General features: G+C 58.3%; 1 protein-coding gene across 8 annotated transcripts in view; it reads right to left on the bottom strand.

The window, feature by feature from the left end:
* Nucleotides 1-17,261, bottom strand: part of PCBP3 (poly(rC) binding protein 3) — a 237,492-nt gene that overhangs the window by 12,902 nt on the left and 207,329 nt on the right. For 4 of the 8 annotated variants that reach the window (XM_018052257.1, XM_018052252.1, XM_018052282.1 and 1 more), the window contains 8 exons: nucleotides 16,012-16,166; nucleotides 13,722-13,745; nucleotides 12,886-12,918; nucleotides 12,433-12,549; nucleotides 11,569-11,700; nucleotides 10,731-10,859; nucleotides 6,052-6,195; nucleotides 3,345-3,386 (listed from right to left, as the gene is read on the bottom strand). In XM_018052257.1, the coding sequence (XP_017907746.1) occupies nucleotides 3,345-3,386; nucleotides 6,052-6,195; nucleotides 10,731-10,859; nucleotides 11,569-11,700; nucleotides 12,433-12,549; nucleotides 12,886-12,918; nucleotides 13,722-13,745; nucleotides 16,012-16,166 (776 nt within the window). The remainder of the gene's footprint in view (nucleotides 1-3,344; nucleotides 3,387-6,051; nucleotides 6,196-10,730; nucleotides 10,860-11,568; nucleotides 11,701-12,432; nucleotides 12,550-12,885; nucleotides 12,919-13,721; nucleotides 13,746-16,011; nucleotides 16,167-17,261) is intronic. The other 4 variants (XM_018052290.1, XM_018052309.1, XM_018052299.1 and 1 more) reach the window with 2 other exon arrangements.

The raw sequence follows: 17,261 nt of genomic DNA, 5'->3' as shown, positions 1-17,261 counted from the left end.
GAGGGGAGTTAACCTGCCCTATTAGCTTCTCTGCAGCAGGTGAGGCTGAGGGTGCCTCCCCGCCACCAAAAAGAGCCAGAGGCGTGGGCATCAGCAGGGCAGCCATGCAGATCCCTCTCAGCAGGGCTCTCCCTGGGAGACTGGGGGGACACCGAGGAGGCAGGTGGGGAAGGTGCTCCGTCCTAGCTGCGTCCACTGTGAGGAGGGTCCCAGGGACCACTGTCTGCACTCACTGTAACACACGTGTTTCCATTTCCCCCCTGCTTACTCACTAAGCAATGACCTGGCCAACGCAGCACCCACCCTCCCCCAGGCACTCAATACCTCTGCTGAGACCCAGCGTCATGGGGACCCACAGCTCTGCTGCTCCTGGACCCCAGCTCTGGAGCTCTCTCCGTGAAGCTCCATGTCCTCCCTGTGAACCCCGGGGCACGGCATCCACACAGGTCCCCATTGGTCCAGCCCAGCTTCTGGTCTAAATCCTGCTTGCTTCCAGGCCCCTTTAAGGAGAAGATGCTGAGCAAGGGAGTGACTTGGGAACTCTGAAGACTAGAAATAAGATCCTCACGTGTGGGGTGACTGAGGGTGACTCACTTCTTCCAGAAGAAAACAGTTCCTTCCTGGTATAATCAGCATGGGGACAGGAAGAGTGGAGGTGGGAGAGCGCGGTAATGATGCTCTGCGTCTGCTCCCGCATCCTGAGCTGTGGCTGCCATGGTCCTCCCATGTGTCTGAAACCACGTCTGACCCCTCGAGCAGGACCCGTGGGGGAGTGGGCAGCTGTCCTGGAGCACTGCCGCTGCCAGCCATAATCTAGGCCACCGGCTGTGACCGAGGCCACCGGCCATGACCCAGGCCAGCCACCCAGCAGTCCCTGGCCTCTCTGAATGCCTGAGAGCTGTGAGTCCCAGGAGGATTCTGATGAAACAAGGCCTGAGCCTAGCGAGGACCTGGAGGAAGACTGTTGAAGGCGGGGCCCTGATTCTCAAGTCGGGTAAACCAGAAAGCAGGAGGAACTGCACATGCTTTAATTCTACATGAAGAAACCCTCAGCTTCAGGAAATGTATTTCCTCGTGGTCTACGCCTGATTCAGGAAGATGACTGTGTCAGTCACTGGGGTTGAAATGTTTAAATGGTGTGTTCAGTTATCTTGTAAAATAAATTAGTACTGTCTATAATTATCATATTTGTGCTCTAAGAAAGTGAAAGTGAAGTCGCTCAGTCATGTCTTCACTCTTCACGGCCCTGTGGACTGAAGCCTACCGGGCTCCTCCATCCATGGGATTTTTCCAGGCAAGAATACTGGAGTGGGTTGCCGTTGCCTTCTCCAGGAGATCTTCCTGACCCAGGGTTTGAATCTGGGTCTCCCAAATTGTAGGCAGATGCTTTACCGTCTGAGCCACCAGGGAAGTCCGCTCTAAGAAATGAAGCTTTAAAAAAAATCCTACTGAAAATTAAGCTCAGATGAAACTGACTTCCTGGCCATCGTCACTTGTTACCGTTTGTTTGGAACAGCCTGTCAGTGACGGTTCGAGCTGTCAACTCTCTGCTCTGCAGGAGAAGTGTTTTATCAGAGTCCTGCTCTCTTCCCAACAGCTGCTCCACAGCACACGCAGGTCTGGAGGACACGGGGGCCCCCACAGAAGCCCTCAAGGCAACTATGTAACAGCGGCTATACATCAGTTTAAAAATTAAAAAAAAAAATCTGAAACTACTCATTTTTAAGAGATACTGAGAACATCACATGAAAGAGCAAAACAACCGACTGATATAAAAACCAATCCACCAAACCAGTCGACGTCCCTGGGGCTCACTAGGCGCCTGTGCCCCCTGGTTTTGATGGCCTGTGTGCAAGGCCTCAGTAGGGAGCACAGGCCCCGCTCAGCACTGCACGTCTGAGCCTTGGGTCCGGGTCCAAGCTGCAGTGGGGTAAACTGGCCCCTCTGACCCAGGTTGCTGTGTGCTGAGTTCTGAATGTGCTTTTGTACAGACGCTCTTCTGAAGGCAAGAGACTGCCAGCCATGGGGATCAAAGGCTGTGCCACCCCAGAAGCTGGCTTCCACTCTGACCTCTGCCACCCCTGCGGGTGTTCTATCGGGGCTCATGGACCACCCCCCAGCACTATGAGCACTCACTCTGCATGGAGACACACCCTCCTCCACCCCAGGCTCTTTTGCGCCTTCCCTGGGTCACAGCCAATGATGGTCAGTGGGACGAGGAGGGCAGGCAGCCCCACGTGGTGTGGGGGCGGTCCCCAAGTCCTGCATCCATCAGCTTCTCTGCCATCTGACTTGTTGCTTATGAGGATTTCTTTTCTACTCAATAGCAATTTCCTGCAATGATAATGAATTGAATCTCTGTGCTTTCAACACACACACACGTACTTAGTGTCAGTTAATTCTTAAACCTCCCCCTGCCCTGCTCTGTATCTTAGGCAACTGGCTCTGAACCTGACAATTCAAATCAGTGAGGATCTGCAGAAGACTGGCAGGCATCACGGCCCCTGGTGGCACCTATGCCTGGACAAACCCCCACCCCCGCCCCCCGGCTCTCACGAAGCAGCACGTGGACGCATCCTCCCAGCACAGGGGACGTATCTCAGGTGGGATCTCGCTCGCTGCAGCTGAGGCAGCGGCACATGAGCCCGTTCCCTCTCCTCCTCCCTGCAGCCCACCGCCGGGGACCAGCGGGGCAGACCGCACTGCCCGGCGCATCTACAGCCCTGTGGCCCCGAGGTTCTCCCAGCATGGCTCTCAGGGTGCCCAGCCCTCCAGCAGCAGTGCCACACACAGCCTGGAGCGCAGTCCGGAGCAGCCCTGGGTGTGCAACGTGTCATAACACTAGCACAGAGCCTTGTCTGCTCTGTGGGCTTCTGATGGCTGGGATCTCGTGGGTGCGGGGACTTTGCTCCAACTGGGGCTGAAAGGGAGCGCACAGCGTCACCAAAGGTTCCAAAGCCCGTCCAAGGTGTCCCAACACACCTGCTGATGGCTCGTCACCTGCCTGCACAGGTGCACACAGGGCCTGAGCTGTCCCCACCCACCAGGGTGGGTGCCAGGGACACAGCAGCCAGGGGCCACCGCACAAGGGCCCAGGTGTGGAGGAACAGCCGGGCTGCAGCCACGCTCAGAACAATTTGACACCAGGCCAAGTCCTCCACATGGGAGAATTAGTGCTAAGAGGTTAAAGGTTACTCAGGGCCATATGGATACGACACAGGTCAGGAACACGGAGAATGTATTAATATTATTGTGTAATATTAATATTAGTAGCAACTGACAGCAGCATGCAGGTAGGAGGAAGTGGTGACGAGAGGAGGTGAAGGGGCAGAGTGAAAACTCACATCTGGGTGAGGGATGGCGTACTGTCCCTGGATCGTGTAGGCCTGGAGAGAGAGAGACACCGTCAGCTCACGAAGCAGCGGCCACACATCCCCTCACCGCATGCCCTCACAGAACGAGGGCCTCCTGGGGCGGGCTCCCCTGCCAGCGGGCACCGGCTCTCTGGTTAAGGCTTTCCCCTTCACATAGGACAGGCGATCCCTCCCTCCGGAAGCTGGGGGCGGGGGTCCTGTGTCCCCTGTGGCTGGACCTACAACCAGACATGCGATGGGGTGGGGGCAGGGTGGAGGGACCAGGTGGGATATGTCCAGCTCTCACCCTGTTGTTTCTCAATAGGAAATAGCTACGCGCCATCCAGTCGACCCCTGCTGGGGACTGATGGTTATTAACACTGGAGAGTTTAATCGGCCATCAGAGTACACACTTTCAGGAAACAACTTATCCCAAGATAACCAAACAACAAAACAGAAAACTTTAAAAGGTGACTCAAACCCCACTTTGCAAATGTCAGATTAAGAAATGCGCCCGAATCAGCCGCAGGCTGGCGAGCGTCTTCCGGCCCCAGGGGACTGGGCGCAGCACACGCTTGGTGGTACGGCCCCTAGGGGAGTCTCGTTGGGCTTCATCATGTCACTCGCCTTCAAGACGGTGACACGGAGCAGCCACAGCAAGTGTGTGTGACCCGCAGCCTCTCCCACACCCAGGCCCCTGCCCCACAGTCCCTCAGCGAAGATTCTTCCAGAAACTCATGGCCAATCAACAAACAAACCACACAGAGTCGAGGGAGAGTGAAGACAAAGGCTTTCACCGGGACTTGGGATATGGGAGCGTGTTGCAGAGCCACACTCGCCCGCCGGGGGGGGGTGGGTGCGGAGCCCTGCCAGGGGAGGTCTGGCGCCTCACAGTGCAGGAAAGCAGCCCGGCCAGAAACGGCGAGCATGCGGCAGCCTGTGCGCACCTGGGGCCGAGGGACCAGGAGGCCCATCTGCAGGCGTTGCATAGATGCCACTAGGCACTGTGCCACCGTGTCTCTGGGTAAGACAGGCCCTGGAGGGGTGCTGCCCACACACTCCGGCTTGCGGTTCTTCGCCCCGGAAGCTGTTTCTGACACCTTTTTCTCACTCAGCTGTCAGTGCTATTTGAAGTGCACAGCCACCCACCATCCTCTCAGAACAGAGGTGGAGACGAGCCCAGGCAGTAGGTTCTGTCTGGGCAGACTCTGGGGTCTGAACCTGCTGGGGAGACAGGAGCCGCCTTTCTACAGCAGGGGCCTGGCCAGTTCTTCCCTGGAAAGGTCGGGCTGAGAGGCTCTGAAGCCGGGCGTGCAGCGTTTCCCGCATTCGGGTGTGGGGGCCAGGGCCTGGGACACGGGCTCCTCCACCCAGCTGCCTGCAGCGCTGACGACAAAGACCAGTCACTCACTGGCCACTTGTGCTGTCCCCAGGGCACAGGGGCCGGGTTAAGGTGCTGCCCTCCCGCGGGGGTGGTGACCTTGCTGCCCCACCCAGCCAGGAGGCTGCCCGGGCTCCAGCTCTTGTCAGTCCACCTCCCTTCTGGGTAAAGCCTGTGCTTCACCACCAGGGATAGTCACAGGCTTGCCTGCACGCACGCTGGGGCCGAGGCCTGGCAGCTAACTAATCTGCCCACTCACCTGGATGCAGCGAGGAGAGGAGCTCTGAATAGGGCTGGCCCGCTGTGGCCACCCTGAGCCACGGGCCGTGGGAACTGCTGCTTCCCTGGGGGAAGCAACCCAAAGGCGGCTGCAGGAGCAGAGACCCAGCTGTTGCCGCACAGGGATGGGGGAGAGGGGAGAGGTGAGGGATGGGGGCGGGGTGGGGGGCTGGAGACAGGACCGGGCCATCTGATGAGGCTCCTTCACAGAGCAGGATGGGGCAGCGCAGGAAGCTGCAGACAACTTGCGTTTGCCTCTTTTCCTTCTCAGCCCCTCCCCCACCCTGGGGCACCCAGGACCTCCGTCTTCACTCTCCCTGAACAAACACACAGCACCGCCGCCCGGACGCAGAGCTCCCCCTGGCACTACTGGGCTGCGTGTGCAAAGTCCTTGACCGAGGCTGAGGTGACCCTGCCATGGCAGCCGCCGCCCAAGGGCAGGAGATGCAGCACGGCCCCTCTGTCGGCCCCACTAGGCCAACCACTGGCTGAAGACAAACCGCCACGACCCCTTCCTGGTGGGAGAGAAGGGTCAGGGACTCTTGCCCAAACCCCGGTATGCAGTGCGGCTGTGCCCAGCCTCCTGGGCCTGCGGCCAGTGTGGGGAAGGGGAAGGGGGAGGGTGCAGACCATCCGAGTAACCGGGAGGCCCAGCTGGGCCTCCTTCATCCTCTTGTTCCTCACGTGTTACTGGGAGGGACATGTGTGTGGGAACGCGTGTCTTAGGGGGAAATGGGTCAGTTTTTACAGTCGTAGTCGTCTCAACCCTGAGTCCTAAGACCCCTGGCAATATCCCCGGCCCTCCTTCCCTCTGAGCTTTCTAAAAGCACCAGAGACTAGACTGGGCAAGGCTGCCCAACCGCACAGGCCTGAGCCCAGGCCAGGGTTGTCCTGGGCCCCTTCCGTCCGGGGACACCGCCTGGCAGTCTCACTCGGGGCCCGCGTTCAGCCCCGGCCGGGCCAAGGGTGGGGAGCTCTGCGTCCAGCGCGGGTGGGGAGACGTGCACGTGAGAAGGGAGAAAACCTGAGTGCACTAACGGGCAGCGGCGGGGGCTGCAGTAAAAGGCTGAGGTTGGCAGTGGAGGCCGCGAGCGGGTCGGCTCTTACCTGACCACCTGCAAAAATGACAGGGGTGGAGGCGGGCTTTGGGCGGTAGGGAATGGTGGCACCTTTCGGTGGGGACTAGGAAAAGGGACAGGAGGGAGACAGAGTGTTAGAGCGGCCTCGCAGCCTGACAGTCGTGAGGCCTCCTTCCGAGCCCCACCCACTGCGCCACCCAGCACTCCCCAGGCCCCGGCCCTCCAGGAGCCACCACCCTAGATACAGCCCCCAGCAGGAGGCAGCGGGCGAGGTAGGAGGAGCGACGCTGCCTGCACACAACCCTTCCCTGGAGCCAAGCTTGGAGGGGACGCCTCTGCCTTCAGTCCTCGGGAAGAGCCCTGGGACTCTGTGCCCAGAATGGCGCTCCACTTGGCCTGGGCTGATGTTCAGTTGGCCTCATCTCAGCAAAGTTAGAAACATCCAATTTCACTATTGACAAAAGAGTCATCATTTAATACACCTCAGAGTCCAAATGAAATAGTCCACAGCTGTGATGAGATCTGCTACAACTTCCTTCCACTATTCTGTGTCCAAAACTTTAGGATTCATGTCTTGGGGTGCACGATATTCTCAGGTACCAGAAGTATGCCAGGGTCTGACGATGTCAGCCTAACCCCTGGGTCAGGAGCAGTCATGCCCGCTGCCAGCCACTGCCTGGGCAACTGTCTTCCCTGGGAGCAGAGTCCACGGGGTTGGGCCTGGCTGTTGTTGTAGTCCCAAGTCAGCTGCACCACCAGCCCGGGGCAGAGCTAGGGGACCAGAGCAGTCTGTCCCTGCAGGGAGCTCCTGAGGCCACTGCCCACCCAGGCCCAGTCCATGCCTCCGTCAGGCAGTATGACTTCAGAGTGCTCCCACCCAAGGCATGCGCAGGGATGTGGGGACCGTAGACTGGCTGGTGGCTTCAACTCTGCAGCCCAGGCTGCACCATGTGACCTTGAATACATCGTGTAACCTTGGCCTGCTACTGCAACCTTGAACACAGTATGACCTTGAATGTGTTGTATGACCTTGAACACAGTGGTATGACCTTGGTTGTGCTGTGACCTTGAATGTGCTATGTGACCCTGCATGTACTGTGTGATCCTGAATACATTATGTGACCTTGGAAGTCCATGTGACCTTGAATACACTATATGATCTTGGCTGTGCTATGTGACCTTGGACACACAGTATGACCTTGGATGTGCTGTGTGACCTTAACTGTGATCTGTGACCCTGATTATGCTGTTTGACCTTGGATGTACTACGTGATCCTGAATACACTGTGTGACCTTGGCTGTGCTGTGTGACCTCAGACACACTGTATCACCTTGGACATGCTATGTGACCTTGGACACACTGTGACCTTGAACATGTGCAACCTTGGTTATGCTGTGTGACCTCGAATGCACTGTATGAACTTTGTTATGCTGTGTGACTTTGAATATGCTATGTGACCTTGGATATACTGTGTGATCTTGAATAAATTGTGTGACCTTGGAAGTCCATGTGACCTTGAACATACTGTATGATCTTGGCTATGCTATGTGACCTTGGACACATAGTATGACCTTGGATGTGCTGTGTGACCTTAACTGTGCTCTGTGACCCTGATTATGCTGTTTGACCTTGGATGTACTATGTGATCTTGAATACATTGTGTGACCTTGGATCTCCACGTGACCTTAGCTGTGCTGTGCGACCTTAGACACATTGCATGACCTTGGACGTGCTGTGTGACCTTGTGTGACGCAGAGAGGCTGCTTCAGGGACCTGTGTTTGGGTAAAGGAGGGCTCCTGTCTCTCCATCTCTGGCTCGCCCTTGGTTGTGACCAGGCGCCTCTCAGGGGATTCTCTGCAGTCTCAGGGTGCCTCATGGTCACCAGGCAGGAAGCGTGACTACACTGAAGGACCATTTCCACTGGTGCAAGCTGAGGACTCAGTCCACTGCTACCCCCTCTCTGTCCCAGAGGTGGGGGTGGACTCTGTGCTGCTCAGCCTTAGCCATCGCCCTTGCTCCACGGTGCCCTCTGACCCCACCAACAGCAGCACCCACACTGCACCAGCCCTGATGTCTAGCTCCCATCCCCTCTGACTTCTGATGGAAGAAGGCCTTCTGAGCACACCTCCCCGGGAGCCCTGATACTCACGTTCTCCACCTAACTAGCCATACCTCGAGCAGCCCCGCCCTCCCTCGGTGGGGATTTCTCAGGTGGAGGCCCCATCCCAGAGCTCAAAACTCCATACACTCTTCATTTAACACCAGGCCAGGGGCCTCTGGGTGTGAGAATGCTCCCTCCCCAGTAAGTAGCCTCTCCTGGGAGCCCTGTGACACCAGTGACAGGAGGCCTCGTTCCCCCCACCTCCACAAGGACCCATCACATGCGCCTGTGTTTCAGTCTGCCTCCCACGGCCCCGGGGGCACAAGCAACTATAGCCTACGGGTCAGGCTCTTCTGTGGGGCCACGTCTGACCATAAATGCGGCATAGGCAAGGTCATGTCTGAGGAGTCCTGAGGAGACCACGTGTCCTGCTCAGACCTCATCATCCTAGGGTGGCTCACATCTGCCCTGTACCCCTACATGGCACCTGCCATCCACTAGGCTGGCATGGGCTTCCTCACTTCCTGGGGTGTCTTCCACACTAGGGGTGCCAGGTCCTGCAGGCCACCTGCCCTCTTGGCCACTCGTGGTCCCAGCACCAGGACTGAGGAAGACACTGTTCATAACCAGGACCAGTATAGGGGATGCTGCAGAAAAAAACGTTCAGGAAAATCTGTCCAGGGCACACCTGACTCCAGGGCACACATGACTTCCCAATATCACACTTCAGGAAAATAAAATCAATACCAACTTTTTTTGAAGAAGTTGGACATGGTGCTTTAGCGCCAGGTCAAGTACAGAAGGACTTCCCTGGTGGCTCAGACAGTAAAGCGTCTGCCTACAATGCAGAAGACCCGGGTTCAAGCCCTGGGTTGGGAAGATCCCCTGGAGAAGGCAATGGCACCCCACTCCAGTACCATTGCCTGGAAAATCCCATGGACAGAGGAGCCTGGTAGGCTACAGTCCACGGGGTCACAAAGAGTTGGACAGGACTGAGCGACTTCACTTTCACTTTCAAGTACAGAAAAAGGAGAGCCCCTGCTGCCCCCGAGCTAGCATCCAAGCAGGACTGCAGTCAGCCAGGGTGGGCCCTCCATGGCTTCACTGTGGGGGAGGAGGGCCTGATGGCCAGGCAACCAGCACAACTAGTAAAACCTTCCGTTAGAGGCCTGATGACTTCATTTTAGCTTAAAAAAGACCAGCAACTATTATTGACAACTTTAGTTAATCTTGTAGCAGTTTGCGTATTGACTGAAACTTAAATCTTGGGATTTTCGTCAAAATTTTGAGAGGTTCCTTCCTGCTCAGCTGCACCTTCCTTACTTCTCCCTCTGTTGATCCTTTTCTCCACCCCTTTGTCTTCGCACTGTGGGCATTTTCCTGTGCTTTCATAAGCACAGCCTGCCGTGCCTCAGCAGTGTCTCTGGTGCCTGCACGTAGTCCAGCCAGGGGGCCTGGCGGCGGTGTGGGCCACTGCACTCCACCTGCATCTCCAGCCCTGATGTGCCCCCAGGGCACAGCTGACTCCAGGGCACAGCTGTCTCCAGGGCACAGCTGACTCCAGGGCACAGCTGTCTCCAGGGCACAGCTGTCTCCAGGGTACACCTGACTTCAGGGCACGTGTCTCCATTCCACACCTGCCAACAGTGTACACCTATTTCCAGTTCACGACCACCACCAGTGCACGCCTGTCTTCAGTGCACATCTGTCTCATGTACACACCTGCCACCAATGTACACCTGGTTCCATACACACCTGTTTTCAGTGCACACCTGCCCCCAGTGCACACCTGTTTCCAGCACAAAACTGCCTCCAGTACATAGCTGCCTCTAGGCCACACCTGTTTCTAGTATACACCTACCTCCAGGGCACACATGCCACCACTGTACACCTGCCTTCTCTGCACACTTGCCTCCAGTGTACACCTGCCTCCAGTGTACACCTGCCACAGGTAAACCCCTGCCTCGAGTGCACACCTGACTCCAGTACATATACACACCTACTTCAGTGCAAACCTGCATGCAGTGCAGACCTGTCTCCAGCACACCAGCCGCCAAGGCACACCTGTCTCCATGCACAGCTGCCTCCAGTGCACACCTGCCTCCAGTGCACACCTGGGCCCAGTGCACATCTGTCTCCAGTGCACACCTGTCTTTAGCATAGACCTGTCATCAGGAAACAGGTGCACCATTTTTAAGGCCTGCCCCTTTGCGTGGACTCTTCATTCAACTCCATAGATTTTGGCAGGGCCTGTGCCCCCACCACCTTCTCTTCCCAAATCCCCAGGGAAGATGAGATCCCACCCTGAGGTGGCAGAGCTGGCAGCCCTCCCACAGTGCCCACACACTCTGCACAGCTCTCACTCAAGTTGCCTTGAGCCTGGATCAGGGGCGTGGGCCCATTCCTGAGGCCCAGTCCAGGCAACGCTGACCAAATGAATCCTCAGGGCACCCGAAACCTCCAGCACTCAGAAAAAGGGCTGGGTGTAGTGAGGGGCAGGCGGGCGAGGAGCCCGGACTTGCAGACAGACTGTACCTCCAGCATGACCACACAGATCTGCTTGACACACTGGATGATGGCGTCCGGGGTCCCCGAGATGGTCACTGCCCGCTCTGTGGAGTTGGGCAGCATGTCCCCGGCCACCTGGACCTGGGCACCTGTGGACTGGAGAGACTGGATGTTGGATGGGGCCCTGCTGAGGTGGGCGGCACACACTGGAGCAACATGTCCTGACTGCCCTTGGGATGCCCACGAGGCGCTGCCTCAGGTCACCCCTCCACGCCTGCTACATTGCTCCATCTGGAGCACCCGTGGGCAGCCACATCTGTCTGGCGCAGACCACTGCTGCCAGTATGGACCTGTGTAGGAGGGGTGATGCTGGGCGGAGGGAAGGGCATCTCAGCAGACAGATTTTTTCCCCACATATGTGGAATTCTTCTTCTGTGTGGAGTTTGAGGTCCCAGACAAAGATGGACTCCAGTCTTGGGGCCTGAACTGTATGGCCGTCTTTCCTGGAAGGAGTCAGGCCGGGGGCTGCCCTCCCTTGAGAGAGGAAGGCTTTTCTTGGAGATGAACATATGGGTGTGGGGTCACACCTCAGGCGACCTCCACCCCAGTGGGTGGCTCAGCATTCTCCCAGGCACCTCCCTAGGCAGACAGAGCCCATGCACTGGGGCCCCGTCCTAGAAGTCAGGCCTGGCACCTGTGCCTGACACCCACATTGGAGATCCCCTGGCCTCTCTGCCTTGTGCTCGTCCCTCCCCTGTTCCCAGCTCCGTGCTGCAGGGTCAGCAGGGAGGGGGCCAGTGCTCTGCCCAGGGGTGTCCTGACCCGACTGGCTCACGGCCCTGGGGTGGGGGAGGAGGGCTGTTACCTCCCTGATCTCTTTGATCTTGGAGCCGCCTTTGCCAATCAGGGACCCGCACTGGCTAGCAGGGACCACCAGCCTCAGCGTCACCGGAGGCTTGCTGGTGGCTGGACTGTTGCTCATGGAGTTGATGATGTCCTGGGGAGGGAGAGGCATGCACACCACTGTGAGAGCCCAGACAGGCTTGCCGTGGACTGGGGGAGGGGGCAGGCTGGGCTGGTTGCAGGGCCTGCGAGGCTGGGCCCGGCTCAGGTGACGAGGAGAGGGAGGCTGGAGAACACCAAGAGACCCCCAGACAGGCCTGTTCCAGCGTCACAGTGCTGCTGTGGGGTGGGGCATGGGCCCCCAGGGTGCCCAAACTCAGGGTCTGACCTCTGACCTTCAGGCCTGGTGGGGCAGACATCTGGACAGAGGGTGTTACATTTGACAGAAAGATTGACTCCCCAGCTTGGTTGTCCTCTCAGTAAAGAGATCACATAACTAAGCAATTTCAAAAACATCAGAAACACGTAAACATCTTGAGGTGTAACTCACTGGTAGATGGGCACAGAAGCGCACAGGCACAAAGGTATGTTGGTTCCCATGTCTGGGCTCCCTGTGCCCACATCTGAGCCAATCTGCCCACCCCAGGGGTCAGCCACTGTGGACAGGGCTGAGGCCCCATACCGCTGCCTCACTGCCAGGCTCCAGGCCTTCCCTGAGGACTTGTGCTCTGGGGGCCAGGCCAGAGGAAACCCTCAGTGAGGGAGGTGAGCCTCGGGAGGAGGGGCACTGGTCTGTTATCAGGCGGACTGGTGGGGAGGTTCTGGGGGAGACAGAGGAGCTGAGAGGTCCCCTCGCCCAGAGCAGGGTGGCCCAGGCACCCCTTACCTCTTCAAACTTGTAGGCGATCATGGCAAAAGCCTTGAAGATGGCGTCCGTGGGGCCCGTGATGGTTACGATTCTCTCTGGGCAGTTTCCCTCCGAGATGTTGATTCTTGCCCCGCTCTGGGAGGAAGGTGAGCAAACCTCAGAAACTGGATTCAAGCTACTGGGCTGGCAGCGGGCTGGGTCCTCAGGCCTACTGACCGCGAGAGATGCCTGCAGGCTGGCGGCACCTGGACCTCAGCACTGATGACCAGTCCTATCCTAATGAGTGGGCTGTGACCTGGCCGTGACCCAGCCGTGACCCAGGAGGGTGCCTGAACCACCAGCGTGCACACTGAGGGCTCCCCACGGTCACCCCTCACTCTCATCCCTGGTGTATGGGGTTCCTGATGGGTCCCCGGCCTCCACCCTCCCACCCGCCCAGGAATGGCGCTGGGCTCAGGGGGGCCCACTCACCTCCTCACGCATCTTCTTCACGGTCTCTCCTTTCTGGAACAGAGGTTCAGACAAGGGAGGGGGTCACTTGGGCTTCTGCCACAGGCCCGGGAGGCCGGACACCCCAGTGCTCAAAGCTGGACTCGGTGCCCGACACAGGTGACCCCCCAGCCCTCCCTGCCCCCTTGTCCAGGGCCCAGGCCGCAGGCTGGGTGGGCCTGGCCCCGCAGACCTGATGCACCTCCACGTCTGACCTGGGCACCTGCTCCACCCGGCAGGTCTGCACCCTTCTCCATCTTCACCACAGGCAAAGTGGGGACTAGGCCAATGGACAACCCCTCAAAAAAGAGTGGCTTGTGAAAAAGAGCCTGACTCTGAGCTCTAGCGGTGCCCCCACTGTTCAAGGACCATGTGGGACCAGGGAACCTTAGATGGCCACAGGACTTGGGGAGGGGGTCCTGGCCTGCCTGCCCACAAGCATGGGCTTCCACACCAGTGCTTGCTCTCTCTGGGGGCATTTCTGTGCGAACGGACTCACTACACTCAGGCTGGAGGCAGGACACTGCTCCCAGGAATGATGTGGGGACTCGTATGGGTCAAACTTGGGGAAAAGGACTGGCGGACAGAGCCCTGGGGGATGGGGTGGCCTCAGGGGAGGGCTCCCAGTGCCCGCAGGGCCAGAGAACAGGAGGCGATGGGACAGGCTCGGGGGTGCAGCCTGAAGGCAGGGGGCAGGATTCCCAAGTGACCCTCTGTGCACATGTGGCACACAGGTGCATGCCCACCCCCAGCACGGGCACTCTGGGCCTCACTTCCCCCTAAGATCCCAAGAGAGGCAGAGTTCACTCAATAATTACCTTTCCGATAATGCTGCCAACTTCCTGTAGGAAAGGAAGCAGAGAGAGGTGATGTCAGAGAGCAGAGGGAGCAGGACGCCTGTGACAGGCATGGGAGACCGCCCACTGGCCGGAACTCGAGCGGCAGGGGAGGCCGGCGGCCAGGAGGGGGCAGGCGGCAGGCGGCAGGCTGCCCTGCCTCTGACGGACAGACAAAGAGAATGGCAAGCTGCCTTCTCGACAGACACATTCATTGGCAGGCATAACTTGTGCACTTAGGCCTCAAGGGAGCCTGCAAGAAACAGGTGAAGGTAAAATCTCCCTCGATGTCCTTGTGATGTAAAAGTTTAGTGCTATTGCTATTTGACCTTTTTAAAAAAGGTAGAACATTCCAAGGGGCTTCCCAGGTGACTCAGTGGTTAAAAATAAATAAATAAATAAACCCTCTTGCCAATGCAGGAGATGCAAGAGATAAGGGTTCGAACCCTGGATCGGGAAGATCCCCTGGAGAAGGAAATGGCTAGCCACTCCATTTGCCTGGAGAATTCTTGCTTGGAGAATCCCATGGACAGAGGAGCCTGGCGGACTATGGTCCACAGGGTCGCAAAGAGTCAAACGCAATTGAGCGACTGAGCATGCGCACGCGCACACAGACGCGCACGCGCACGCGCACACAGACGCGCACGCGCACGCAGAGAACATTGAAAGATGTCTGAATACCCTGCCATAGTTTTAAAGCCTGGGGCTCACGATGGTTCAGACATGCTCACAGCTAGGACTGCCCATCATGGCACCTTCTTACCCAGGACAAACCCTCGGGCCCCGCTGGGCAGCCCCGCCCAGGGACGCAGGGCCCACTGGCTTTCAGCTGCAGAGAGCAGCTTCCACAATTAAACTCATCTTCCTTGTTCCAGCGAAGCCCTCAGCAATGACAGTGCCCTGGGGCAGACTCTGGGAGGGTCTGTGTTGTGGGGCTGCCCTGGGGGCTGTGTGCAGCAGTGGTGGCCAGGCGCTGGGTGGGGGCTCCCTTGGTGGTTGGGGTACCTCACCTCCCAGGGGAGGGTTGGGTGCTCACTGTGCCAGCTGCTGCTGGAAGTGGGGTGTGTAACTGACCTCAGACTGCCCTCTGCGGTACACACCCAGCCTCCGAAAACCTTAACCAAATGTCACCCCACTCTGGGAGTGGGCAGGTGGTCACCCTTCCTTCACCTCTACAGAAAGGGGAGTGCCAGGTGTGAGCTCCAGCTTCCAGAGAGCTAGGGAGAGCAGGGCCTCGGGCATGAGGCCAGCCTCTGCAGCCCCAGGTTCCTCCTGCTGCCTACACGGATGGACCACGGAGCTAGGACAAGTCTGTGTTGCTGTACTGGAGTTGGGGGTGTGAGCTCAGGGGCCCAGCACAGAGATAAACATGGAAAGCAGTAGTGTGTAAATGTGCACAGACACACACGCATATATACAAACACACCTTCCCCAGCCCTGCCTGGGACCCACAGAAGCCCGAGAGCCATGAACACCCCCATGCGCCCATACCTGGGCTTCTAAGGCCAGCCCACCAGCCTCACTTAGGGGAGTCGGGGTCTCTGGGCCAGTTCCAGAAGCAGGAGGAAAGCAGGATGAGCGATAGCAGTGTTCTACGCCAGAGGGGCTGCTGTCAGAACGATGCAACCACCATGGCCAAGTCAGGGGCAATGTGATCATCAGAGCCAGTCATGGCAGGACAGGGACAGTGTGGGGTGAGAGGAGCAAACAAGAGCCCCACGTCCAGGAGCTGTGAGTGAAGCAAGGGGCATGCTGGCAGCCACGCAGCCCCTGACAGGCTGCCAGCAAGGACCCCTGATGACCGTGGAGGGGGCAGGGAGGCGCCCGCAGGCACCCCCACCAATGACGCCCTGAAATCTGCACTCTGATGGGAAGGCTTCTGGGTCACTCCTGCCAACGGCGAGGAAACAGCAGAAAAAGCCAACACGAGGGAGTGAGGGACATTGTTTTTACAAAAGAGCTGGATGGGAAGCCGAAGGCAAAAGGCACAGGGAGTGTGGGGAGCGCTGGGTGAAGGGAAGCCCTGGGGTGAGAGGCGGCGGGCACAAGTGGGGGCGTGTCAGTCAGCGTGCTGTCCTGGAGGAGGGCGCCCTGGCGTGAAGGACACGCACGAGGCGGCCGGGCTGGGCAGCAGCGCGGCTCAGGCGCAAGAGGCTCCGGGAGGAGTAGGCGTGGGACGGCGATGCAAGTTCGTGATCACTTGGAATTGTAAGAAGCCTGGTTCGGAACTGAGCCCCTGCATGGGTAGCCTCCACTTCCCCCAGGCCCGTACCTTTCCGTGCATCAGCAGGCGGATGGTCAGCGTCACGTTCAGGCCACCTTCCGAGACCTTGGACTCCATCTTTCTTCCAAAATGCAGCTGGGGGTGGTGGCTCAAGGTGCCGAGGGCGCCGTGAGGAAGGACAGATGGGGCCCAGATGGTGTCACCTGGTGAGGGAGGGCTCACGTCAGGGGTTGGGTCTGCCCACGGGGCCAGGTCAAGGCTGGGCTACGGCCTGCCACACTGTTGGGGTGAAAGGTGGGGCTCTGAGCAGAGGGATCCGGGGCACCCAGCCACACGAGGGAGGGAAGGGCGCCCCAGGACTCGAGCTGTGGGCCCTGCAGGGGCTGCAGGCACGTGGGGGACAGGTCCCAGGGAAAGGCCGCCAGGGACTGACCCGGCCTGCCCGTTAACGCAGGGCCCTGGGCTCAGTGTTGCCTCCGTGACGAGGGCCCGTGAGTGGCTGGAGGGGAAGGGGTGACCCCGTCAGCCTGGGGACCTCCATGTGTGGGGGGTGTCTGCTCTGCTGCCACCTTGGCCCTGTCCACTGCCCAATACACCAGGGCCAGAACCCTCCCTTCAGCCTTAAGAAACGTGGAGACCACAGATCCGTGTCCCTGTAGGTCTAGAGTTGCGACTCCTTAGCTATCCTCATTTCTAAAGTGGATTCGTTTATGTATGGCAAAACCAATACAGTATTGTAAAGTAAAATAAAGTAAAAAATAAAAAAAATAAAAAGAATACCTTAATCACTTCCTCCAATAAAGGATGCTATTAATAAAAAATAAATAAAGTGGATTCGTCTCCACTAACCAAACTGTGAAAGTGCTGAGTGTCCCCACTTTACCAAGTTTTCAGAAAATGCTTTACATCCGGTATCACAGTCCGCTTACTGTATACTTCCTGCAGAGCCTTGGGTCAGCACCTCACCCTCCTGGCAACATTCAGGCTCCGGTACGAGACTACAGACAAGGGGCGGTCACAGGCAGGGGAGCTGGAGGATGGGGACAGCGCACTGTGTGTGCAGGGGACTTGGCTGATGGAACTCGGCCTGACAGAGCTGAGCACCTCCCCCCCAGTCAAGGTGAGCACAGAGTCCAGGTCCAGGGGACAGGCCACCTCCCGCAGGATGTGGAGCGGCCACAGGGGCCAGTGATGAGGACTGGAAGGAGGTCAGGGAGGCAAGGGCAGAATCGGGCGGTCAGTGTGGGGAGGGGACTCCCGGAACAAAGGGATGAGAGGTGGTACGACCGGTGGGGACG

Source organism: Capra hircus, chromosome 1 (assembly GCF_001704415.2).
Source record: "Capra hircus breed San Clemente chromosome 1, ASM170441v1, whole genome shotgun sequence".
NCBI classification, from domain to species: Eukaryota; Metazoa; Chordata; class Mammalia; order Artiodactyla; family Bovidae; genus Capra; species Capra hircus.
Note: the sequence above shows the minus strand (reverse complement) of the source record. Positions and strands in the feature narration are given on the sequence as shown.